Genomic DNA, 27,777 nt, shown 5'->3' on the forward strand with positions numbered 1-27,777 from the left:
CTTAGTTCTCTATACTCTTCCATTGATCTGTGTGTCTAAACCTCTGCCAGAACCACACTATCTTGTTTATTCTATTTTGTTAATCTTAAAATGGGTATTGTGACCAGTTTCTCTTCATGCTTCATTTTATAAATTGATTTAGCTATCCCAGCTCCTTTAGATTTCTGTATAAATTTTAGGTTATGCTTGTCTATATGTCCAAAACATCATTTTGGGATTTTGATAGAAATTACATTTAACCTCTCTGAGCCTTGGTGTCCAGAGTTTTTACTGGGGCTCATGTAGACAAAATTGACTTAGAGCATATCTGACCTCCATCTTCAGCCCCTCCAGAGGGGTCACGTTGAGACCGCATGGCCCAAAGCCTCCCACCAGAAAGCACATAGTAGGCATAGACTATCATGGCCCAAGGCCCCCAGGTAAACAGAGACACTCTTATCAGGCAGGATAGTCCAAGGATTTAGCAGTTACCTCCCAAGAGTTCAAGAGTTGGGAACAAGGGCTAAACCTTTCTTTGGGCAAGATAAGTCCTTTACTGTACAGGCAATCCCCAAGCCCTTGGCCTCATCTCTTACAGGAAAAGCGATCATGTTGTCTGAGCATCTATATTTAGCATTTATATAACAGATACAGCAATAGTATAAGTATGAAAAGGCCTAACAGATGGAGGAGCCAGTGTGGGACAGAGTTAAATTTAAAGAAACAACTAATCCAATAAACCATTACATCCAGTTTCACATTTTTGAACTTATTTGATTACTTGTTTAACTCCTTGATCTGCTAATTTTATCTTATGATATATTTGTGCAGAACTATTTAGTATACAAATTGGTTGATGGCTAGCTAAATCCATTTCTTCCTCAGGCCAGGCTAAGGAGGCTTGAATTCAGTCTCCCCACGTTGATCATCAATATCACAGTTATCAGTTATCTTTAGATTTGTTTACCTGAGGTAGTTGAATCTTAACAGTAAGGCCAATGTCACACTTATTTGCAGTACAGCAGTAGATATAACTTGAAAAGTAAGGGTCAAAAGATACTGGCATATTACTAGGATCCCACTCAGTCATTAACAGTTTATCCAGTTTTATTATATGACTATTGTATAATAAAAATATCTTCCTGAATGATGTCATTCAGGTTTGTAGGCTTCCGTTAAACTTTGTCAGGTTCTCAAAATAGGTTGTCTTCAGACACATGGCTTCATTTTTCCAGGCATCTGGTGTAATTGAGCTAAGAGGCAATGTCATCTGTTGCTCTGAGACGTGTAAAGGCACTAATGTAATAATGGCTTTCCTTCTTTGCATAATCCATTTATGCATTCTTTGACTCAATTATTTCACTTCTCCACTTTTCATTAATTTTTAACAAGACTTTTGTAGCTTTTGAAGGGACATTAGGTTCGACCACTGTGCTGGTCCAGATGGCTAGCTGCAATGGTGGTGTAGCCCGTGCCTCCCCTAAATACACTCCGTTTATATAGGGTGAGATTACATAGGTACAAAGTTAGTGGACTAGCTCAGTCACTGTTCAGTACAGCTGTGTCGTGTCAATGTCGGTTTTGCTGGATGGTGTGGAGGCAGGACTTGTGGCCTCCCCATCATAGAAACACGGGTGGCAGATCTGGGCATGCTGCTGTGGTAGTTGGAGTGTGCAAACACCTCTCCAGGCAGCTCTTAAGGCACCAGCGGGAGTGTGCAGGAAGGAGGATCTGGCCACCGCTGTGCCTCGGGCCAAGAAGCGGTCCTTCCAGGGAGCAGCTCCTCTCTCAGCTCTGTGTCCCTGACCGGCGGACAGGCAGCCCCATGTAGGATGTCTGCCGATTGTCTCCCAGCGTTCTGCTCGCTAGGGCCTCCACCTGCACCCTGTCTCTGTGGCCTTCACAGGGGCATCCCAGGCCTTGTACACATTGTAAACGGAGAATCCAGGCTCTGTTGCAACTCCTTCAGAGGTCACCCCACCCAGGGTAGGGACTGGGCTCTGTTAAGCCTGTGGCACCCGTCTTGATCGCCAGCTTACCGTGGCCTTGCTCTGTCCACAGGGTCCATGACGGCAGCAATGTCCTCAACGGTCTTGGCTCAGGTGAGTAGAGTCTGTGTCCTTCCCGCTCAGCCCTTCACCTTCATGGTTTCGGAGCTTCCATGAGGGATGGTGATGTCTTGGATTCCTTCTCCTGCCTCTCCCTACACCTGTGCCTGGGGTCCCTGGGGAGGTGGCTCAACCCAGGGACTTGAGTCCAAGCCATGGGCTTATATGGAAAGTTCCTAGTTCTGGCATTAAAGGGGTCAGGCGTGGAATGGGTCCCTGACACAGGAGCCACCATATGCAAATACTTAGAAATGAGACTCAGTTGGGAATGCTCAGGAAATCGCAGGTCTCCTTTCTGGTGAGAACAAAGAACAGGGAAGCAGGGGAGGCCTGAAGGGAAAAGGTCAGGATTGGACCTCTGCTCTGAGGGTGATGGGAGCAGAGATGAGAGGTGATCTCTGACTCTGGTCTTAACGGGCTCTCCCTGCATCCTCCCCCCTGCAGCAGCCCACGTAAGTGAGTGGTAGCTGTGGAGATGGGAGAAGCGGTTGGACTTTGGTTTCTTGTTTTTAAGTAGGGCCATTGAGATTTTCTGATGTAAAAGGTGAGTAAGAAAAAGGGTGGACTCAGGGATCATGCAGTCAGGCATGGCCTTAGCAGGTGGAAGTGCCATCAACCGAGATGGGAAAATCCATGGTAGTAGTAACTTTCAGGTGGCTGTATCAGGAGGTGGGTTTTGCCCAGGCTGAGTTTAAGAAGTCCCAGAGACCCCTGAGCTGAGGGAGTGAGTGAGCATCTAGATACACAGGTCTTGAGTACTGCAGAGGGGTTCAGGTTGGAGAAATCCAAAAAATGATGGCTGGTTGTGGCACTGTGGGGCTATATCTTTAAGTCAGATTGGCAGGGCCTTTATGGGGCAAGGAAAAGAATCATGGGGCTGTGGGTTGGTCTCGCTTGGGCACGGGGGATGTTGGTGTGTGCCACAAAGAGCTGCGAGCACTCTACCTGGCACGTGCACTCTACGTGGCACGTGCAGAGTGACTTGTGGGGATGCCGGGAGAGTGGTCCTGTGCTGGATAGTCACCCTCCCCTCACCTACAACAGCTCTCATGGCCACAGGCACATTCCTTGGCCACCGTGTTTCCTGTTCCTTAAAGGGTTGGTACTTCAGAGTTGCAGGACATCAGGACTCTGGAAGGGAAAAGTGGCTTGTCGAATCTCCCCAGGAGGCTGCAAGGAGCAGGGGGAGTCCAGAGGAACGGCAGGTGGCCCAGGCCCTGGCAGTCCCCAAGCAGGTTGGCCTTGTGGTGCCTGCTGGGAGGTGGGTGATGACTCCACTTTTCTGCCCATGTGGCTGAATGGATTTACCAGCAGCAGCGGTTGGAACTGCTTTGCCTCCTTGTCAGTGAAAATCTGCTGTGGCATTGGAGTGATGTGAGGCTAACGTCAGCCCTGGCTCACAGCGCCTCAGGTCTCTCTGGACCTTTACATTTGACCCGCCACAGGCTCTGTTCCTGTCCACTTGCCCCCAAGACCAGTACTGCGCCTCTGATTTTCTAGGCATTGGTGACCTTTGAGGACTTGGTTGTGACCTTTACCCTGGAGGGATGGGGCAGCTTAGCCTCACCCAGAGGACCCTTCACTGGGACGTGGTGCTGGAGACCTGTGGGCTTCAGGTTTCGCTGGTGAGGCTTTGCCTCTCTTCCATGCTGGGGGTCTGCAGCCTTCTTCACCCCACCTCACTGCAGGCCACAAAAAAGGCTTCCTTGCTCCCTGATTCCCATACAACTGCCCCTTGTTTCCTAAGGCCTGGGCCATGATCCTTCTCTTTGTACAGGAGGTGGTTTTAGGGAATGCATAGATACAGCATCAACTGGCACGGATGTGCGCCCCAAGAAAGCCAGTCCTTTTCCCTTTTCTTTCCCACCTCCCAATTCTTGGCAAGAGAAAGTCTAGGTTCAGTGATGGGTCTTTGATGTTCCTTTAACTATTGCTAGTTCCTCTTGTCAAACTTCAACTCGCAACCCTGAGCAGGCTGTGTGAGCTCACCAGGACATAGTGTTATTTTGATTTCATTGTTGTTTCTTTATGGTAGCCTTCCATTTGGAACCAGCAAAATTGGTTTTCCTATTTGTTGGTGGTTTGAGATTCCCTTTTAGAATAAATCTAGTCAAGAAAAGTAAAAAGTGGATCAGTTTAAATGAAAGCCAGTAGTAAGAAGGGTCAGAGCTGAGTACTGTCCATGCCTCTTTTTTGATTCTCCTCATGTCCCTGGCCTTGGGTAAATAAGGACAATGCAGTCAGTTTGGGGGTCACTCATAAAGCACCCCTACTCAATTTAGAAGATGGTCCTTCATTGTAAGGAGACCCTTGGCCTCCTTGGGTAGTAAAAGTCCTTCCTTTTGTGAGCTGTTGGTTGAGCGAACGGAGCCTGGTGCTCCCTGGTCGTGTGGACTAGCAGTTAGGGTCCCTGCTGCCACCCCTGCTGCTGTAGGCACCACCGCTAGAAGCGTCACAGGCAGCAGCAGCAGTTGCAGGGCTTTGTACCTTCTAGAGCAATGTCGTATTGCTGTTTGGTTAAATAGTACAGGCTCCAAGACCTGGGTTCCTGTCATGGCTCAGCCGCCCTCAGTTTCATGCCGTTCAGCGAATCACTTCATCTCCCTTAGCTCTGGTTTCTGCATCCATGCAATCCTGCCTCTCACAGTACCTGCTTTATGGGCCTCCTCTGAGGAAAACTAAAATGGAATCATTTAGTGCAGGGCCTCGGTAGAGGTTGTGTAACACTTTACTGAGGATCCTCAAAAGACTTGGACCCTAAGCTGTGTTCCTGAATGAGCATATGCAATACTTTAAGTAGTGTAAATTGTCCAAATTCATGTATTGAATTGAATTTTGTAAAATTGTAATGTAGTTATAATGCTTGACACAGTCTGTAGGGCAGGCATGCTAGCTTTGGTCTTTCTGTTGGGATTTAGGGTTCTGAGCAGCAGGGAACAGTGTCTAAGTGCTGGACTTGGGAGAAAGTGTCCAAGCCTGGCCCTGACATGCACAGCTGCATGCTGTAAACTGCTTTCTGTGTGCTTAGAACGCCCACATCTTGTCCTCATGCCTGACGGCTGCTAGAGCCTTAGACTGGAATGTCTAAGAGCCTCATCGGCCCTTCCCAAGAGCTAGTTTCTCACCTGCAGCCTGGGGTCCTCTTCAAGCCAGTGATTGCAGGCGTCGTTCAGGTCTTTACAGGCTGCTGGCCCGAGGGCCCAGGCTTTTTTCTGGCTATCAGCCAGGGGCAACCCCTGTTTCCCTCCCACGTGGCCCTCTTCATGGACAGCTCACAACATCTCACCTTGCTCCTTCATTGTCCTGGAGATCAAGAGACAGACAGACTGACTGACTGACTCCTGTAAGCACCCTGTCATTACTCTGTCCACCCACCCCCAGGCCTGGACTGTGAGGAGGGGTCTCCCCCATTCCAGCCTCTTCCTTTGGGTTTCCCTATAAAGGTGTCAAGAGGCCAAAGACCAGGAAAGAAAGAAATTGTAGGTCTGGGTTTCAAACATGTCAAGATATAGTGAGCATTAGAGGCACTATTTTCACCCTCTCCCCACTGAAGTGGTGATCGTGTTTCCTCTGTGTTAGCATCACTGATGGCCCTTTCCTGTATCTGATTCCTTTTAGGCAGAGAAACCAAATCTAAGACGGAAAGCCTTCTACTTCTCAGCTGCACTTGTCTGAGGGAGCCTCCCTTGGGGGCAGCTGACTCCGAGTGTCCAGGGATGCCAGGGTGGGCAGGCCAGGGAATAGGATGGACCGTCACAGTTATGGGGAGGTGCTTGAGCCCAGGAGCAGCTTCCTAGAAGGAGAACCTCCTCAGGAAGTAGAGCCCTAGTGCAACTTTGGGTCAGATGATAGTCTGTGCTCAAGGGTTTGGCAGAAGCAACTGTCTCCAGAACACGCTCTCCATGAACATAGTTCACACAGACCAGGTAAAGACCCCGTGATTCAGGCAGGGAAGAACCTCTACAAATTCAGGGGATGCAGGAAAGGGTTTAAATATCTACACTTTCTCCACATGAGTGGATTCACACTGGAGAGAAGCCTTAAAAGTGCATCGAAAGTGGAAAAGCCTTTACCCAATACTCTATTATTATTTTGCGTAATTGGAGCCACACAGGAGAAAAACACTGTTGCAAAGAATGCAGGAAAGACTTTTGTGATAGGCCAGCCTTCCTTCAATGGTATGTCATTCTCGTAGGAGAGAAGCCCTACAAGTGCAGTGAATATAGAAGGCCTTCCTATCTTCTCTGATTGTTCTGGAATAATAGAACCCACACTGGAGAAAAACCCTTTGAGTGCAAAGAATGTGGGAATTCCTTTTTGGACAGCTCTTCCCTCATTAAACACATGAGCAATCACATTGGGAAGAAATCCTAAAAGTGCAGTGAATGTGGAAAAGCTTTCAGCCTTAGCTCCTCCTTCACTCAGCACCAAAGGACTCATACTGGAGAGAAACCCAGGAGTATATAAGATGTGAAAGGCCGTTTGCAAAGGGGTCCACCTCATTCAACATCAAAGGACTCATACTCAGGGAAGATCTTTTGAATGAAACTACTAAGAAAATCTTATGGCCAGAGGAAACATCTTGCTCGCTGTCTGAGCATTTATATTAAAGAGAACCCCCCACAAGTGTCGTCGTTGTGAGAGGCCTTCTGAGGCCTACCCTCACTTGCTGTCGTTTAGAGTTTGATCAGAGATTGACCCAGACTAAAACCTTACTTGACACCTGAGGATTTATGAAGGAGAAAGAAGCAGTGGTTACTGTATAGTCACAAAAACCTTCAGCTGCTCATCAACCTTTGTTTGTACTGAAAAGCCATCTCAGCAATATTGAAAGAATGAATGAATAAGGAAGAGGAGGAGAAGTGAAAGAAAAAGAAACGTATTCACAGCTTCTTTCACATTTCTTGACAATTTGTCACCAATTTGTGTTTGTGCCTGTGTGTGTTGGGGGTGTGTGTGACAGAGGTAAAAAGGATCTTGCCCCCTTCGTTTAACTTCTGGGAAGTGGATTTGGCTCAATTGATAGAGCATTCACCTACCATATGGGAGGCCAGGGTTCAAACCCAGGGCCTCCTGACCCATGTGGTGAGCTATCCCATGCACAGCGCTGATGTGCGCAAGGAGTGCCGTGCCACACAGGGGTGTCCCCCGCATAGGGGAGCCCCACGTGCAAGGAGTACACCCCACAAGGAGAGCCACCTCGTGCGAAAAAAGCACAGCCTGCCCAGGAGTGGTGCTGCACACATGGAGAGCTGATGCAGCAAGATGATGCAACAAAAAGAGATGCAGATTTCTGGTGCCGCTGATAAGAACGTAAGCAGACACAGAAGAACACACAGCGAATGGACACAGAGAGCAGACAGCGGGGGTGGGGGGAGGAAAGGGAGAGAAATAAATAAAAAATCTTTAAAAAATAAATAACACTTTCTGCCAACAAGTGTCAGGACAGTTAGATAAGGAAAGCTCTGCTAACATTTATTGGATTCCTCCTTTGTCCCAAAACTTGTCTCTAACATTGAGGAGAATAAATCTTCATGATAAATGTGAAGCCTTGACTTATGAAGTAATTGAATGTCATAAAAATTAGAATATTAAAAATAGTGTCTCCTAAAATTATTTTACATCTAAGGTGATAAGGGCAAACATAGAAATGGGTACATTTTCCTGTATCGCTTATAAGTTAAAGGCTTTGATTTTTAGGAACAAACCCATTCTTCGTGTTGTTTTAATCATCTAGCTCACTCACTTTTCCTTGACCCTGATCCACTCGATTGCCTTTATTTTCTCTGTGACAAGATATTGCTCATGTAGCTATGTGGCCTTCCTAGGTGAGTCCTAATTCTTCCCTATGACTGAATTTTCTCAGTTTCTTTAATTTGCTCTATATGGCTCCTACAAGTCCACCTCTGTAGTTTTCTAGGAGTTAAAAAATAAATAAATAGGGAAGAGGCTGTGGCTCAATCCATTGGGATCCAGTCTACCATATGGAGGTCCTGGGTTCACATCCCAGGGTCTCCTTGTGAAGGCAGGCTCGCCCCCGCGCAGAGCTGGTACAAGATAATGCAACCAAAGGAAGACACGCAGATACAAGATCATGCAGCAAATGGACACAGAGAGCAGACAGCAAGCAAGCCACAAGGGGGAGGGAATAAATAAATTTTAAAAATTACTAAATCTTTAAAAAAAGTTAATAGCAAAATTTCTAAAAATAAATAATACAATACATTCAAGTTAAATTCATGATAAACTCAGAAAACCAAACATGGAGAAGGAACCTTAGTTTTTAACCTTATGAGAGACTGTGTCAAGTGTTGCTGTAAAGAAAAGAGATAGGAACTTAACAGGCGACTAGAGATATCTAAGTGCAGGCTCCTGTGGGTTTCACAGCTGCTACATGAGAGCTACTTACTCTCATGGTTCTCCCTTGCGGGGGGCGGGGTGGTGGTGGTATGGAATTCCTCCTGTAAGATTGCCTTTAAGGCTAGTTTTTGAGCCACATGAGGTGACCGTTCATTGTTACCTCAGGTTGAAAGCATTGTTTAGAAAGATGTAAATAATCATGTCCTCACTTTGAGCCCTCTCAGAGCCTTGTCAGTGGCCAAATACGTAGTTTTGCACCACCATTGGAGGCAGAAACTGTTCTGTCCACCCACCCCCAGATCTGGACTATGAGGAGGGGTCACCTATTCCAGCCTCTTCCCTTGGGTTCCCCTTTAAAGGTGTTAGGTTGTTTTACCAGATAATGTTATCACACATGCATCTTCGAATGACTTGAGTCACAATATTTATGTATACATATATTTTTTAATATTTCTTCCCTCCCCCCTACTGTCTGCTCTATGTGTCCATTCGCTGTATGTTCTTCTGTGTCTGCTTGTCTTCCCTTTTAGGCAGCACTGGGAACCAATCCTGGGACCTTCCGGAGCAGGAGAGAGGTGCTCAATCTCTTGTGCCACCTCAGCTCCCTGGTTCGCTGCATCTCTTATTGTCCCTCCTCTATGGCTCTTTTTGTTGCGTATCTTACTGTGCCAGCTTTCTTCTCAGGCCAGCTTGCTCTGTGGGCCAGCACGCCGCTTGGGCCAGCACTCCACTCAGGCCATCTTGCCATGTGGGCCAGCTCTCTGCTTGGGCCAGCTTGCCTCCACCAGGAGGCCCAGGGAATCGAACCCTGGGCCTCCCGTATGGTAGGCGGGAGCCCAATCGCTTGAGCCACATCCGTTGACTGAATATATGTATATATTTAATGACATCATCTATTGGGAAGGAGAGTTGCCCTTGGGGACCCCTCACCTGTCATCTTTATGGAGGGCTGTCTGTGCAGTAGCTGTGGCTGTGCAGTAGTGAGCCCCTAAGTCCAGGAGAGTCTAGCTTCTCTTGCAGAACACCTTGGCTCTCCACAGAGGGTGTTTCTGCTCCTGGGATCTCTTCGTAACAGCCCAGCACATTCAGAGAAATGGAGCTGCATTTGTCCCAGTGCAGGCGCGATGTGCAGAAGACGAAGGATCCTGGGGTTTGTCCCCCCACTTCCAGTTATCATCATCGTGTTCACTTCTGTGTTCATTTAGAGGGACCAGCTATGACCTTGCTGCTGTTTGGTCAGAAGTAATGAGTCCCCTGTCCTTCATTCACATGGCACTGCACAGTATCCTGGGCGCAGCGTGGGGAGTCGGGGCCCACTGGTGACCAAGACAGGTCCAGCCTCTGAGCTGGGAGGGAGCTCACCATCTTACATGCATGCAAACATACATGCAAACAACCAGGTTTAATAAAGCAACTCCACTTTTTTCAGAAATATGTCTGGGTCCCCAGAAATACAAAATAGAAGGGTTGAAACTTGGGGATGTGAAGGAAGTTGCAGAGAGTCAAAGTGGCCTAGCGGCTGGGAGCTTGGCCTCTGGGCATCGATCGGGATTCTGGTCTCTCTGTTGTACCCGTGAAGTGGGTCATGTCACTTCTCCCAGGGCTTCAGTGCTCTTCTGTGTACATCGGGAAAATGGACATTGAACTCTAAAGCAGAGAAGAGCCAGTAACAGTAAATGAGGTGGTGCTCTGAGGTCCGTGAAGGATGCAAATCCCTGGGCAGGCTCAAGTGTGAAGAGCGTCCCCTGCACGGTAAGTGCATGTGTCTACACGCAGAGACTGGGAAGAGGAACCAGATGGAGGCCGTGGTGGCAGGGGGGAGAGTGGTGGGCAGGAAACTTGAGCAGGCAGGGTGGGATGGGGACTGTGATTTTGGACTCACTCGGTTTGAGATGTCTATCACACGTCTGGGAGGAAATGCTGAGTGGACGTACAAATCTCGAGTTCATGAGAGTGAGTCTGCAGATCTGTAAGGCCAGTGCCCTCCGTATTAGGAATATGCCTGTAGTTGAATGAAGTGAGGTTTCTCAGGGCTCTGAGGTGGCATGCTGCACACCAGGAAATGGGGGGCATCTCAGGAGGAGGGTGGTAGAATGGACTAACGGGCTTTATGATTTGGTAGATTATTTGGGGGAGGATTTAAGGGAATGGAGCTGTGGTCTGAACTGAATGGTGTTCTGGGGATCCCTGAGACCACCCTCAGGTTCAGTGATTCACTAGAAGTACTCACAGAACTCAGAAAAGCTATTTTACCCATGTTTATTGCAGCAAAAGGAAACAATAAATTCAGCAATGATAAAATGCAAAGGCACACAGGGCAGAGTCCAGGGTAGGCTTCCATGTGTTCTTTCCCAGTGGGGTCTTATGGGCAGCGCATAATTCTCCCAGCAGTGATGCGTGACAACACCTTCAACTATTGCCGACCATGAAAGCTCACCCAGAGTCTTAGTGCCCAGGGTTTTAACTGGGAGCTGACCACATAGTGGTGATTGACAGCCCATGTGACTGCCTTTAGTCTCCAGCCTTCGGTCCAAGGCCCCCAACATTAATCACATTGTTAGCATAGACTGTCCAAATCCTTGCCCATTGCCCACAGGTAAAGCCACTCTTACCAGGCAGGGTATTCCAGGGGCTTAGAGATTACTTCCCAGGAGCTAGGCAAGGATTTGGAATGTGCAGGGTTTGGACAACTGAGTCCTTCTCTAAGGAAGTGAGGTTAATTCTATGATCGTATGCCCTGAAAATTTTTATCTACAACAACAATTCAAAAACACACGCACAAAGAACATTTTTACCTATAAGGCAGATGAAGGAAGTAGAAATGTTACATCTGGTAAAAACACAGCCATTACTTATTTTACCCTTAATATAAGTTTGGTCATTTCTTTGGCTTGCACAGGATTAGTTCTGCCTGTGCACTGAAATGATGATGGGATGGTGTTGTCTTGGCCTCAGTCCATCATGGGCATTGAGGGGCCTTGACTGAGGTTCGTGTTCTGTGCACTTGTTTGTGCTCAACAGGAGAGTCCAGTGGTTGGCTGTGAGTGCCTGGTGGGCTCCCAACACCACTGCCACTTTGCTGGTGGTGCCAGGCCAGCTCCTGGCGTCAGGACTGGTTTTCTCTGTCTGAGTGGGAGTCTCAGTGTAGATCGCCAAGAGACTGTAGGAACAAAAGGGAAGGGCTCAGGGTGTGCCAGTGTTTTGGGATTTCTTTCATTATGAAATTTTTTAAAAACATTTTGTTATATTAGAAATTCATTTAAAATGCACAAATCCTAAATAAATATTTTAAAATTTTACAAACTTAACACGCCCCTGTAACCACACCCCAGAGCAAAAACTGGACCCTTACACCTCTGGGATCCTTCAGGAGGCCTCCCTTCGGTCACCACCCAGCAGACAGCAGGTACAGAGGCCTGTGCCCAGGGTGGGTGTGCGAGTGGTCCTGGGACACTTGGGAAACTCAGGATTCCATTTTGGGAGAGATGAGGCTGGGGCCTGTGGACTGTGGCGCCAAGGGGAGAGAGGCCTCTCAGAGGAGTTGCCTTCTGAGCTGGGACAAGGCTAGGCGCAGAGAGATGTGCCGGATGGACATTGCCACAGGAGGCCCACACGGTCCCTTTGGTCAGGGTGAGAGTGCTGGGGAAGAGGTGCCTGGTCTGGCACGGGTGCACTGACGAGGGCCACTCGGAGGCAGACACAGTTACCCGGACACATCTTGGGACACATACAGACCAAGAAGGAGTCTCCAACCCAGGAGCACAAACAGCTACGGAAAGACAAAGGCAGATGTGCACATGCCTAGGGACACACACAGGAGACACATAAACCTATGCAGACACAAACACAACCCCTGGGACACACATACAAGGATAGAGGAATTATTTATATGGACTGAAGACAGGCAAAGCCACCAAGACAGGCAAAGACACAGGACACACAAGGACCCACATGTGCCAAGAATGGTGCACACAGGGACACTCACGGCCACCTGTAGGCACAGGTGTATAGATACAGGTACGCATTGACAGATACTGAGCACACAGGAGAGGATGGAGGCATCATTGGAAAGAAACTCCTGGGCACACAGACTACAAGGAGAACACAAGGCCAGAGACATAAGTTCAGAGAGAGGCACACAAGTACATATCCAAAGATAGACACACCCACAGATACAGACATACAAATGGTTGTACATATATAGACATCCATTTACAGGGAGAGACACATGATTCCACTCACCCCCAGACAAACTTATTCATAAAACTTCCCTACCATAGATAATCAGATGTGTAGACACAGGATGTGCGGGCAGATATTTAACACCTGCTCTCCTGGCTAAAAGAAAGAAAAAAAACACACCACCACACATATAGATGTACAGAGGCTCATTACAAATTTTACTGATTAAGGATGTGTAGGATACCATTTACAAATGATAATAATATATACAATAGTTTCTTATAAATTCCATATAGCCAATTGATTCTCACAAGGCTTTCACTGATTTTTTTTGCTGAACTATTGTGTCAAGATTTGTTCTAAATTCAAACACAATTTTATATTTTAATCAAGTAAATCCAATTCTGAGTGTATATCCATTGAAATAAGTGCATTTTCTCCCCTAAAATACATATGCTCAAAGGTTTATAATGGCTTATTCATAATAACCAAGAACTTGAAACAACCCATATAATCATCAACTGAAAGATGCTTCAGTGAATTGTGATATGGGCACAAGATGGCAGGAAATTAGGTAATTAGAACTACTACTTCATACAACAGCACAAGGAAATCTCACAGGAAAGTACATTAAATGACAGCAGCATAAGCAGTACATGCTATAGAGTTCTCTAGATAAGTTCGAAACGGGGCACACCTACTACATGGTGATAGAAGGCAGAATAAAGGTAACCTTTGTGCAGGGCTTTGGGGAATGTTCTGAGTCTGGGTGGGAGTTATATGGTGTCAACATACAAATATTGTCATGCACTAAAAATTTGTTCACTATATCTATTGAAAGTACACATGTATAAAAAAGATAAACATAATAAATATCAATACACATACTCCACAGAATTAAAATTAGAACATAGCTATTTTAACTCCTTTATGAACTTCTCAGGTTGAAAATCTCATCCTCTACTTCAGAGGAAATCTTTACCCAGAACCTTTTTAACTAATTCTCATTTTTTTTCTTCATAATTTGATAACTTATGTGTATATAACTAATGATAAATATTATATTTTTTGCCTGATTTTTAAATTTATATGACTGGAATCATTCTCTAAGTGTGCTTTTCTCCTGTGGATTTTTTTGAGGATTTAAAAAAATAAATATATTACTTATTTGTTATATATGTATTTAAAGCTATTCAAGTCCCTTTAGACTTTTACTAAATGCATCTCTAAAGAATATCTGGGAATGCTATTATTGAGCAGAGAAAATATTTTGCGTTTTTTATCATCTTTACCTTTGGGATGTATGAGTTATTTAGTATTAGTATTTTGTAATTTAATTTCTAAACACAGCTTTAAAAAATTTCCCTATATACTCCATTATTAATACCTTGATTGCATTCTTTGTTTTAAAACCTTGTTGCATTTATTCTATGCAAATTGGAGATCCAGTTTATGATAATTCATGGTATTGTAAATATTCAGTACATGGTAATTGTAAACAGCCTGCAGTTATAGTCTTGAATTTTATATTAGGCCAGATTTGCCAATTGTGATGTGTGACTCCAATGGAACTTTACCAATTTTATATTTGCTGTTTCTACTAATTACTGAGATGCTGATATGAAAATACCCAATATATTTATGGATTTATCTCTTTATCCTTGTAATTCTGAAATTTTAGCTTTGTATAATTTGCGTCAGTAATATAAACTACATATATATTTTAAAATATATCTTGGTGATGCTTTCTCCTATAAAACTATTTTTTTCTGCTATAAGTACATATTTACATGTTTTTAATTTAATAATTACTAAGTATATATTTTCCAAAACTCTGTTTCAGATATTTCTGTAACGTTATATTTTAAATGTGCCTCTGGTATCCACAGTATTTGGGGATTTTATTTATTTATTTATTTATTTATTTATTTATTTATTTATTTATTTATTTCTCTATTTCTCCCCCCTCCCTCCATTGTCTGCTCTCCGTGTCAGTTCCCTGTGTGCTCTTCTGTGTTTGCTTATATTCTCACTGGATGGCTCTGGGAACTGATCCTGGGACCTCTGGAGTGGGAGAGGCGATCATTCTCTAGCTCCCTGATCTTCCGCATCTCTTATTGCCTTTCCTCTGTGTCTCTCTTTGTTGCATCATCTTGCTATGCCAGCTCTCTGCATGCGTCAGCACTCCTGCATGGACCAGCACTCTTGTGTGGGACAGTATTCCACACAGGCCCACACTCCGTGCAGGCCGGGACTCCTCGTGGGTTGGCTCACCACACAGGCCAGCTTGCCTTCACCAGAAGGTCCTGGGCATCGAACCCTGGACCTCCTATATGGTAGATGGGAGCCCAATTGCTTGAGCCACATCCACTTCCTTGGATATTTTTTATACATCAAAAATTAATGGCTGTTGATTTGAACATTTCCTCAACACTCATTTCATGTGATAGCTGATGGATTTGGGTTTAAATACATTCTCTTGTTATGAATGTTTTTCTTCACCTCACTTGTTCTGTTTCTTCCTTTTTCTTTTTAACCTTTCTATTGATTATTTTGTCACATTCCAAATTTCATTCTTCAAATTTGTAAAGTATATACTCTGGTTCTGTTTCTTATTGTTTAAGCTAAAAATTACAACTTATTTAACATATCGGAGTACAGACTTATTCTTTTACTCTCCTCCTGGACAATATAAGGGATTTAAACATTACCAATTTGCCTATCTCATTTTATATGTTATTGAGGATATATGTAATTATTCCATCATTCTGTCTCCAAAATGAATATTAATGTTTTATAGATAATGAGTTGTTGTGTTGGTCCACAAATGCACCCTCTCTCAGATCATTTATTCTTTCTAATCAGAGCAGACCACTCACCAAGGATCACTTTCTTTCAACCTTAAATATGATCTTTAGGGCATTATATTGTGCAGGTTGTCTTTTCATTAAGTTTCTTATTTTTGCCTTAAATAGTAATCATATTTCACTCTCGAAAGATGTTTATTGTGCATAAAAATCTGTTGATTATTCAACAGTTTCAATATACCCTTCCACCTTGTCCTTTACACATAACTTTATATCCTGTACTAGTGGAGGCAGATCGTTTATATTTTAATTCCTTCCTGGTTTTAGAGGAACAGTATTTGGATCTGATGTGCAAATGCCAACACCTCACCCAGAGATCGCAACATTGAAATCTCACAGTCAGCAACCAGATAGGGTTTTGGTTGTCACATTGGTGAGGGATTAAGAGTATAGAATGTTGGTGGCGGACTTGGCCCAGTGGTTAGGGCGTCCGTTTACCACATGGGAGGTACGCGGTTCAAACCCCGGGCCTCCTTGACCTGTGTGGAGCTGGCCCATGCACAGTGCTGATGCGCACAAGGAGTGCCCTGCCACGCAGGGGCGTGCCCCACGTAGGGGAGCCCCATGTGCAAGGAGTGCGCCCTGCAAGGAGAGCTGCCCAGGACGAAAGAAAGTGCAGCCTGCCCAGGAATGGCACCGCACACATGGAGAACTGACACAAGATGACGCAACAGAAAGAAACACAGATTCCCGTGCTGCTGACAACAACAGAAGCGAACAAAGAAGACTGCAGCAAATAGACACCGAAAGCAGACAACCGGGGTGGGGGGGAATGGGAGAGAAATAAATAAATATTAAAAAAAAAAAAAAGAGTGTAGAATGTAAAGGCTGAAAAATGATATGGATATCTGATGATCACATTGATAGATTATGCTAAAAACTGGCTAGGAGCTCACCAATCTCATTCTTTTTCTGGACACTGGGAGGACAGCACATCCCAGCTTCACTTACACATAAGTTGGGACCATGTGAATGAATTCTGGCAAATAGAATGGATGAATGATTGTGAAAGTATTTCTTCATTATATTTTCTCATTTGTGTCCCTTTCTGGCATCACCTCCTTGGATCTCAGTGGTTCCACCTTTCAAACCCCCTCTCCCAGGATATAGTATTTCCTTGGGGTCTGCAGATTCAGGTGACAGGAAGATGGTGTCTTGATGAGGACTAGACCTGGTGATCCTCAGCCACTGGATATCAAGTTGGGCCATCTCATGGTCACACATTTGAATCTGGGTCTGCCTACCTTGAAGGTCAGAGGGGAAGGCAGAAGGCTGAGGTCCTGTTGCCCATGAATTAGACATGAATTATTATTATGGCACCTTTTGAAATAAATCATGTCATGAAACCATGTTAACGCCTCTGTCCAATTAGGCCTAAGGGCAATTATTCCTGACATTCCCAAGTTTTGAATCATATGTCCTGTAAGATTTGCCCTTGGAGAGTAGATCTACCATAATTTATGAAACCTTCCTGCCTGTGATGTTTAAAAATAAATGAGTTAAAAGGAATAAAGGTATGCTTTTATGTAAAAATTTTAACGATTACCTATGATGCTATTTGCTGAGTCAGGGAGCCATTGTTTTTGTTTTTTTCATTTAAAAAATAGTATATAATAAATTAACAATGATAAAGTAATTATGCTAAAATGAGTAATTTATGAAAATAATTATATTGTCCAAACAGAAGAAACTTAGAGTCAGTGTTTTATATTTTTGCAAATATCTTTAATTTCTGGCTTAGTAGGAGACAGCTGAGTTCTCATATTTGCTTCTGCATTCAATCTGTTACAATATATTTTCTGGTTGAAGTATAAGAAGAAAATTCCATGTCGCACAGATATGCCAGAAAAAGGAGAGTTTTTTAACAATCTTTTCAGATAATTATGGATAATTTTCTCTGATACTACACCAAAACTCTACAAATGGTAGTTTCTTATTGGTTAGTTGCAATGTGGAATATAAAACCACATCAATGAACTTGCACTTTGTTACATTAAAATACATCGCTTTACCTTGCACTTTGAATGGCTTATTTTTTTTTAGCCAATGCATGATTTTGTAATGCATTATACATTGGTCAAATGGGAAATATTGGTTTACTGAGTGTCTTAGTTTGCCAAAGGGCTGCAGTTGTGAAGTACCAGAAATGGGTTGGCTTTTATAAAGGGTATTTATTTGGGGTAAAAGCTTACAGTTCTGAGACTGCGAAATGTCCAAATCAAGGCGCCAAAAGAGGTGCTTTCTCACCAAAGTTAGCTGCCACATGGTGAAGCAGATGGCCAGGGATCTCTGTCTTGGTCTCTGCCTTCCTCTCCAGCTCAACCTCTCTTGGAGCCCAGTTCCTGGAGCTTAGTTGTGAGCAACCAGGCATGGGGCTTGTCTCTGAACTTCTCTCTCAATCTCAGCTTCTCTGCTTTATTCCCAAATTCAGTTGTGAGTTATCACACCTATGGAAGGGCTCATCCCGAGCCTTGAGCTGCTCTGTGGGCCCAGCCCCTCAGGGGATCTCTTTCTGTGACTCTGTGCTCTGCTGATTCCAGACTCTGGGACCTCTCTCAGCTCTCCGGACGTCTCTTTTCCTGCAGTCTTCTCTTTCACGTGGCAGGATCAATATGGCAGCTCCTTCCTCTCTGTGTCCATTATATTTTATTACCAGTGACCTGGCAAAGGGAAGTCTCTGACTTACCCTCCTAAGCAGTGTAGGTGAGAACCTTGTGGTGAGGATGAAGCTAGCAAAGATAAATCACCCTTATATACCTAGCACTATCTCTGTGCCAAGCTCCATGCTAAGCACTTTACATGTCACCTCCCATGAGGTATAATATTTTCCTATTTAAGTTGCTGGATTTTTAATTTACTTTTTTTTTTTCTCACTAAACTTAATGAGAGCCAAGATTCTCAGACTTGAGCTAAGGTCCCAATCCCAGGGATTCTGTGTCACTAGATCTAGGTTGGTTCCAAGAACAGGCATTTTAAACAAGTTTCCAGATACTGGTGCTGCCAAACCAGGGAAAAATATTCGGGAACCACCGAATTAGAAGAACACTTAAGTGTTACTACACAAAGTCCCAATAAATGTATATTCATCTTATAAATTCAGGTCCGTCCCAGGGTCTCAGAAGCAGGATGTCAAAGAATGAGTCACCAGCTGGAGAACTCTGGTACCTTCCCTGTAAGAGGAACTCTGGCGCTCCAGCACACCATTTCTCAGACTCCCGTCGAGGACGCGCTTCTGACTTGTCTCGGAGAACAGGAAGGGAGCCCACCGCTCGGCTGGGTGCAGAGTCCAAACCACATTACCCAGAAGTCTGTGTTGGCGCATGCCCGCCGGCCCCGAGCCAATGACAGCACAGAGGGTGGGCGTGTTCTGCCCGTGCGCCCAGGGCGGGATTCGCGGCGTCGCCGTCGTGACGTCATTCGCTTAGGCCCAGGGTCTTTCGGCGGCCCGAGGGCGCGGGGGTGCTGTGCGGGAGCGCTTTCGGGGCGGCTCCTCGGGACGGAGCTGGAAGGACAGTGGCAAAGACAGGACCTTCCTCCTCGCTTTTGTGACGAGCCGCGTCTGAGAGGTGGGTGGGCTCAGGCGAGTGTCCGTCAGCGTCGCGCGCTGTGGTTCCTCCACACCAGCCTGGTCTGGCGGCCCCACAGAGGCGGCTCCTGGAGTCCGGCGCGCGTTTTCCCACGGGGCAGGCTGAGGTGGAGTGCGTCTGTCAGCCGAGGCCACCCCGCCCAGTGGAGGGGCGGGGACTCGGTTGGTCGGCGGAGCCCTGTGAGTTCGCCCGCGTCTCACGGCCCGGCTTTCCTCACCGGCTCCCATGGCGGCGAAGGCGCTGATGGACCCGGAGCAGGTGAGTGGAGAGTTCGTCACGCCGTTCCCCACGGGAACGCCTCACCCTCATCTCTCCTTCCCCCTAAGGGTAAATGCCCTGGAGGGCGGTCACTCCGGCGATTACCTGGGGAGGTTCCCATCCCCAGTAGTGAATGGGATGAAGTGAGGAAGGATTCCCAAGGCACAGGAACGATTGTACATAGGGTTGAAGGTAAGGACGAGTTGGGAGTGCCCGAGCAACCACAGGTCTCTGTAATGTCTATTGGGAACAAATTGCGGAGGAGCAAGGATCAAGCCTGGCATGGCAGGCGGTGGTGGAAGTCATGGCGAGTTTAGTACAGAGAAGGGAGTTGTTCTGAGTCAGGTCTTAACAGCTACCTCTGGCTGCAAAGTGGAGAAGAAATTGGGGAGGTTGGGGTAGGCAGGGAGACCAGGAGGAAGGTACTGCAATAGTTCGGGTGAGTGTTGATGGTGTGCAGACCGGAGTGGTGGCATTGGCAGTCAGAGGTATGGATGGATTTTGTGTGTTTTTTTTAGTAGGGACGGCTAGAATTTCTAATGAGAGAGAATGCTATTTTGGAATTCTTTGCTTACATGTCTTTCAGCATTTGAGTTTGGGGACTCTGGAGGGGGTTCATTTTCAGTCCAGAGTCCTCAACCAGGCCAGGAGCTATATGAATAGATTCCCATTTCTGGCATTTAATGGGATGAAGAGTGGAAGTGTATATTAGGCCCAGGAACAGGCAAGTTCAAATGCTTGGAAATAACATTGAGTTGAGAGTGCTTAGGGGTCTTAAATATTGTCTTTTGGGAACAGAGAACAGAGGGCAAGAGTCGGGCAGGAATGGAGCCTGAGGAGTTGGGCCTCTCTTCTGAGAATGGTGATAACTGTGGACGATTTGGAGCAGAGAAGGGAGGAGATCTGACTCAGGTCTTAATGGGTTCCCTATGGCTGCTCTCTGGTGGAGAATAGACTGTGGGTATGAAGGAGGAAGTCAATGGCACTAGTCCACATGAGTGTTTATGATAGCTTGCCCAGAGGTTGGATTTTCTAAGTAGGGTGACTGGACTTTCTGATGAGAAGGGTAAGGGAAGAGTCATGACTGACTGTGGAATTTTTTTTACTTTAGTTGGTAGAACAATGGAAGTACTGTCCACTGGGATGGAAAAGTTGGTGGTAGATGTAAATTTCAGGGGCATAGCAAGAGTTAGATTTTGACCATATTGAGTTTAAGAAGTCTCAGATACCCCTTAGTTGAGGCATCAAGTAGCGTACACTGAGGAGAGCTTCAGGATAGAGAAGTCCAAAAGGTGGTGGCCAGTGTGTGGATTGGATTGAGGCTGTGCGTTAAGTTTAGGAGGCAGTATCTTCAGATTTTAATAGCAATGCCATTGGCCAATAAGAAAGGTGAAAGTGGGGACTGAGGACTGGATCTTTTGCTTACAGTCACTGGTTAGGGTGGAAGGTATCATTAAGACAGCATGCAGAGTGGTCTGGGGTGAGTCCATGGATGTATATATGGTGTCTGTCAAGAGGATCCCAGATGTGAGGAAGATGCATTCCAAAGGGTGATGTGCACATTGGGAGGATTGTGTACTAGTGACCTTAAGGCCCTAGAACTGGGGTCTTCTAGAGAGAAGGCTGGGCTTCTGGACGGCATGATTTGGATGACCCCAGAACTGGCTGGTAGGAGTGCATTTGGAGCCCTGCATGCCAGATCCATAGCTTAGAAACATCTGTCTGCGCACCCACCTGGTATCGCTCTGGATTTGACACAGTGCTCAATGGCATCTGAGGAGAGAACTGCACTAGTGATACCCTCTGAGTTGGGAGTCTGGGGAGGAGAGTGAGTAGCAGGTACATGTGTGAGTGGATAGACAGGGGACCCTGGGAAAGATGTTTAATGTTGGCTCACTTGTCTCTATCATGGCAGGGTGGTATGACCTTTGAGGATGTGTTTGTATACTTCTCCCGGGAGGAGTGGGGACTCCTTCATGAAGCTCAGAGATGTCTGTACCGTGATGTGATGCTGGAGAACTTTGCACTTGTGGCCTCACTGAGTAAGTACCTGTTTTAGTTATCTATTGCTATATAGCAAATTATGCCAAAATTTAGTGGCTTCGAACAACAAAAATGTATTATCTCTCAGGTTCAGTGTGTCAGGAATCCGGTCACAGCTTACCTGGGTGCTTTTGGCTCAAGGTCTCTAATGAGGTTGCAGTCAAGCTGTTGACCAGGCTGTGGTCTCATGTGAAGGCCCCCCTTGGGAAGAATCCACTTACAAACTCATTCACATGGTTATTTACAAGATGGAGTTTCTTGTAGTCCATTAGAATGTGAGCATAGTTCTGCACTAGCTGTTGGCCAGATGCCACCCTCATTTCCTTGTCATATTGGTCTTTCTGTAGTGTACCTCACAGCATGGAAGCTGGCTTTCCTCCAAGCAAGTGAGCAAGAGACAGTGCCCAGATTGGAATCCATTCTTTTTGTAATCTGTTCTTAAAAGGGATGTCCCTGTCATTTTCACCATATTCTGTTCCTTAGAAATGAATCAGTCAATTCAGCCTATAGTCAAGGGAAGAAGCTTACACAAGGACAAGAAAACCAGGGAGTGGAGATCACTGAGGGCTATCTTAGAGCCTGCCTTCTAAAGCCCCTCCTGTGCACTCCTTAGTAAGGTTTTGTTTTCCCCTTTCTCCCAGGGGTAGCTCTGTCTTTCCCACAACCAGATAAATGAGACAGATCCCTCCCCTTTTTAATTTCCCTGGAGCAGGTACTGTGGGTGCCAGAGCTGAGCAGTGTGCAGTGGCCCCTCATTCCCTGTTGTGCCACAGCCATGCAGAGAAGGGTTAGGGGCTCAAGTGGTTTGCAACCTGCTCAGTGGATGCTACCCAATTTGGGGACTTCTCAGCCAGGTAACTGTCCAGATCCATGGCAACTCTGTACTTGAGGTCTCTTGCCCTCCTCTAACTGACAGTCTGGGACCTGACTGTGTGAGGAATTGTAGGTATCGATATGGTCGATATTTGTGGAGGCCACAGGGCTATTTTGTCAAATACTCCTTGGAAGTTCTTTGTTTTTTTTAACATTTAGTTTTCTTCTCTAGGGGGTGAGTCAGTCTGGGCCAGTCCTGGCCACTCACCTGTCTTGCCATTCCTTGATATTTTATCTTCTTGGTCCCATGTTCATTTAAGAGAGGGGTAGAAAGCCTTGGGTACCTGACAGGGCAGACTTGACTCCAGCCACAGCAAGAGAGGTCCAGAGAGGGCCTGACCCTACTGAATTGGAGCTGGGACAGTGTCAGGTCAGGGCTTGGTTCAAATCATACCCTCAACCTAGTCTTGTTCACCATTTTTTGTTGTCCAGGCTAATATATATTCCTTTTTTCTGTCTTTCCTTCCACATTCTTGACACTTTGACTACTTGTCATTTTTCTCCTGTCTTCCACCCTTTGAGTGTTTCCCCACTTCTGTGGTCTCCATGTCTCACTTGTTCTCCTCTGCTCCTCTGCTCCCTCTGTTCCCTCTCCAACACTGGCCTACTTTTAATGTACCATCAGGTGTGCACATATCCTTAAATAGTCCTTGAAAACCAGCTACTTACTCACAATCAGATTTTCCTGGGCCTGGACATATGTTTCAGCCAGAGCTCACCTGACACCAGCAGTCAAGGCCCTGCTGAAACCTATTTGCAGAGGAGTGAATTGGAGACCTTGCTTCTTCTGACTGAACTGTACACCATCATTGTGTCTTCACCCATTGTTAGGGTTCCCCCATTCTGTGACCTTTAGAGACTCAGTATTGACAATGGACCCTTCCTCTCTATCTTAGTTTGCCAGGCTTCTCTGAGAAATACCACACAATTGGTTGACTTAGACAATGAGCATTTATTGGCTCATGGTTTTGAGACTAGAAGTCCAAAATCAAGATATCTCTCTCCTGGAGTTTGTATGTTCTGGTGCTGGATGCCAGCAGTGCTTGGGTTCCTCGGCTTGTATCTCTGCCTCCAGAGTCACGTGGCAATGTCCTCTCCTTTCTGGCTTTGGTGCCTTCTGGGTTCCCTCCAGTAATGCAGATTAAGGCCTGTCTTGGTTCAGTTAGCCAAACCTTAAGTGAAAATTGCATCTTCAAAAGGTCCTGTTTACAGTGGGTTCACACCCACAGGGACATGGATTAAGATTAACAACACATTTTTGGGGTACATAATTCAGTCTGCACAGTCTCCCTGACTCTCTCCTGCCAGCAATCCCATGGACTCATTCCTTGACTGTCACACACACTTCTGTGGTGGGGCTTCTGCTTCCCACCAAAGTCAGCATGCATTTCATCAGCACTTCTCTGCTTTCAGGTTGTTGGCGCAAAGCAGAGGAAGACGAGGTGCCTTCTGAGCAGGATGTTTCTGTAGAAGGGGTATCACTGGTCAGGACTCCTGAGTCAGGTCAATTCATCCAGGAGACCCACCCTTATAAGATGTGTGACCCAGTCTTGAAAGACATTTTGCACCTTGCTGAGCACCAGGGATCACTTCCCATGCAGAAACCATACACATGTGAGCCTTGTGGGAGAGATTTCTCATTCAGTAAAAACTTTTACCAGCAACAGAAGCAACATAGTACAGAGAATTCCTTCAGAGAGAATGATGGCATGGTCTCATTTGTGAAGGGTTGTACAGTCTATCTATCAGGGAGGCCCTTCACCTGCAGGGAGGAAGGAAGGGACTTCCTGGACAGCTCTGGCTTCTTCCAGCACCAGACTACTGACAATGGGGTGAGTCCATATGAAAGGACTGAGTACAGGGAGGCCTTCCCACACAGCTTCAATCTCGGGCAACACCAGGGAGATGCTGGACAGATGCTTTTCAAGTACAGTGATTATGGAGAAGCTTTCCTGAAGACCTTCGCTTTCCTTGGCAGTCAGATCGCTCATTCTGAAGTGAGACCCTTTAGATGCCTAATATGTGGAAATGCTTTCAAGGAGAAATCAGCTCTTATTAATCATAGGAGAACTCACAGTGGAGAAAGATCTCATGTGTGCAAGGATTGTGGAAAGGACTTTATCCACCTGTCCCATTTAAGAATGCACCAAAAATTTCACCCTAGAAAAAGATTTTATACATGTGGTGAATGTGGAAAGGCCTTCAGTCGCAAAGATACACTTGTTCAGCACCAGAGAATTCACACTGGAGAAAGGTCTTTTGATTGCAACGAATGTGGAAAAGCCTACAGCAGAAGCTCCCACCTTGTTCAGCACCAGAGAATTCACACTGGAGAAAGGCCTTATAAGTGTGGCGAATGTGGGAAAGCCTTTAGCCGCAAAGACACACTTGTTCAGCATCAGCGATTTCATACTGGAGAAAGGCCTTATGAGTGCAGTGAATGTGGGAAATTTTTTAGCCAAAGCTCCCATCTTATTGAGCACTGGAGAATTCACACTGGGGCAAGACCTTATGAATGCATTGAATGTGGAAAATTCTTTAGCCATAACTCCAGCCTCATTAAACATCGAAGAGTTCACACAGGATCAAGGTCTTATGTGTGCAGCAAATGTGGAAAAGCCTTTAGCTGCAAAGATACACTTGTTCAGCACCAGATAATCCACACTGGAGCAAGGCCATATGAGTGCAGAGAATGTGGGAAAGCCTTCAGCCGCAAAGACACACTTGTTCAGCACCAGAAAATCCACACTGGAGAAAGGCCTTATGAGTGTGGTGAATGTGGGAAATTCTTTAGCCACAGCTCCAATCTTATTGTGCACCAGAGAATTCACACTGGTGCAAAGCCTTATGAGTGCAGTGAATGTGGGAAATGCTTTAGCCACAACTCCAGCCTCATTCTACACCAGAGAGTTCACTCTGGAGCAAGACCTTATGTGTGCAATGAATGTGGGAAAGCCTATATCAGTAGCTCCCACCTTGTTCAACACAAGAAAGTTCACACTGGAGCAAGGCCTTATGAGTGCAGTGAATGTGGGAAATTTTTTAGCCGCAACTCTAGCCTCATTTTACACCAGAGAGTACACACTGGAGAAAAGCCTTACATATGCAATGAATGTGGGAAAGCCTACAGCAGAAACTCCCATCTCCTTCGGCACATGAAAGTCCACACTGGAGAAAGGCCTAATGAGTGCAACAATTTCGTGACCCTTTAGGTGCATCTCTTAAAATTCTTTAGCACCAGAAAGGTCACACTAGAGAAAGGCCTTATGGCACATGCAATGGATTATCTCCTCACTCAGCATAATAGGTTTTACGCCAGAGAAAAGCTCTGAGTATTCCATTAGAGGGAGGCATCAGGTGGTCTTTGTACATACGTACACCCACATTGAGGAGATTCCCAATGAGTACCATATACATTGGAAGCTTTCATGAGGTGAATTGCACTTTACAAACAGTGTTATGTCATTGTTGGTGCTTATGGTGGAAGCTTTCTCATTGCTACCAGCTGTCAGGGTTCCACAGTGTGTGTCAGTCATCCAGATATGCTTAGAAAAGACCTCTCTACTCCCCTGTTGCCTAGAGGGAATCATGAGTTCTGAGCCCATTGTGGGGTGGGGGTGGGGTCTTCATTTCCTTCCCCATGACTGGTTTCTGAGCGCACATGTCCTCTCTCTGACCAAAAGGATCTGAGCTTAGTTCCGCTGGGGATCCACAGAAGGTTTCCCTTCTTCATGGGCATTGTTGATGATATATGTGATAGCTGTGACTTGTCCTGTCTCCATATCAACAACCTTAAAACTGCCTGTCTACACTGCTCTGGTTTGTGCAGTGATAAAGGCTTTTTATGCAAGCCTTCGCCCTTGTGATCCTGTTCACTGTGTGGAGTAGACAGAGAAAGATTGGGTTCTGGCAGCATGAAGCGGGTCATCTTTTGAGGGGTCCCCCAATTTTATGTAATTTAGAGGGGAAAGTAGGATGGCAGAGAATAGTTTTCCGTCTGGTTTGGCCTAATTGGCATTGTTGCCCAAGATCTGCTAGGAGAGACTGAAGATGTTTGTGTGCCTAGTTCTCTGACCTTGATGTCAGGCTTTCATGTGAGTCCAGAGTTCATCCTGAGGGACGTGATAGTTGGTGTGACAGTCTCCATTGTTTCTGGGGGCAGCACAAGCTGGGCCCCTTGTTCCCAGAGAGCATTTCATATTCCCCCGCACTGTTGAGGGATAGCAGTCTCTTGGACGTGTACAGGACCCCATCTTATATAGAATGCAGTAGGCAAGTGTTAGACTGTAAGACCTACAGGGCAAAGTGGGAATCATAGTTGGTACAAAACATTGGGTACAGAGATACTGAGATAATGGAGTGGGGAAGACTGACCAGTTGGGGTGGGGGTGGGGGGCGCATGTATCCATCTTAAAGTGGTATCCACAAATGTCCATGCCATTATGGCTGTATGGATTAATGTGTTTAAAAAAATTCTCAGAATCTGCAGACTCTCTGCTGTAGCCAAGGTTACTGTCAGAACAAATAACTAAAGGTTTTTGGATTCCTGTAGCCTCCCTGGGCTGTGGACCTTATGACCATCCCTGTTCAGGCAGGAGCCCCGTGCCTGAAAGAAGATGTTGTAGTCCAGGGAAGGAATTCCTCTGGCCCAGATGGCCTTCCTGGTGACTGAGGTGGACTTGACCTTCATTAATGTCCAATTTTTGTTGCCATTGAGGTGGCACGACCCTTATAAATTGTGGTGAGGGGAATATGGTAAAGTCAAAATAGTTGACAGATCTGATTTTCCAAGAATGGTAGATAAGGATTTTTATGCAGAACATTTTTTCTCAACAGTTTTATTGAGGTATGATTGCCATGCAGTAAACTGCATATATTTAAGGTGTAAAATGTGATAGGCTTTGGCATATGTATGTACCTGTTTCACCACAATCAAGATAATATACATAACCAACACACCCAAAAGATTTCTCCTGCCCCTTTATAATCCCTTCTTCCTAGTCTTTTCTCATCCACCTCACAATTCATAAGCAAATCATTGGTTTGTTTTGTCTCAACATACATTTTCTAGAATTTTATATAAATGGAATCATGCAGTATGTATTTAGGGGAAGGGAAGGGTTCTGACTCTTTTCATAAATATTTGAGATTAATCCATGTTATTGCATGCATCAGTAGTTTATTCTTTTTTATTGCTAAGTAGTATCCCATTGTATGGATATACCACAATTTTTAAAAACCCATTCAGCTGTTAATGGACATTTGGGTTGTTTCAAATTTTTGCTGTTACGAATAAAGCTGCTGTGAAGATTTGTGTACATGTTGTAGATGCTCATATGTTTTATCTTGAATAAATAACTAGGAATGGAATGGTAGAGTCATAGGGTCAGTGAATGTTTAAGATCTTAAAGAAAGGAATATTTGTCCCTTCTCATTTATTTATATCATATAAGCTCATGGATATTTATTTTATTCTTTGAGTTATAATCTGATATTATATTTATTTTATTGCACAAATTG

The 27,777-nt window shown here is 45.4% G+C and overlaps 2 protein-coding genes across 2 annotated transcripts in view; both read left to right on the forward strand.

Moving 5' to 3' along the window:
• Positions 1 to 17,521, forward strand: part of LOC111763772 (zinc finger protein 543-like) — a 28,912-nt gene extending 11,391 nt beyond the window's left edge. The window contains 2 exon segments of the mRNA XM_058280940.2: positions 2,041 to 2,081; positions 5,706 to 17,521. The gene's annotated coding sequence lies outside the window, so the exon portion shown is untranslated.
• Positions 17,522 to 18,893: 1,372 nt separating this feature from the next.
• Positions 18,894 to 27,575, forward strand: ZNF304 (zinc finger protein 304). The gene is made up of 3 exons (XM_058280944.2): positions 18,894 to 19,341; positions 21,257 to 21,383; positions 23,671 to 27,575. The coding sequence occupies exons 1-3, from the start codon at positions 19,309 to 19,311 to the stop codon at positions 25,467 to 25,469; spliced, it is 1,959 nt and encodes a 652-aa protein (XP_058136927.2). The 5' UTR covers positions 18,894 to 19,308; the 3' UTR covers positions 25,470 to 27,575.
• The last annotated feature ends 202 nt before the right edge of the window (positions 27,576 to 27,777 follow it).

The sequence above is a fragment of the Dasypus novemcinctus genome, chromosome 18 (assembly GCF_030445035.2).
Source record: "Dasypus novemcinctus isolate mDasNov1 chromosome 18, mDasNov1.1.hap2, whole genome shotgun sequence".
Lineage (NCBI taxonomy): Eukaryota > Metazoa > Chordata > Mammalia > Cingulata > Dasypodidae > Dasypus > Dasypus novemcinctus.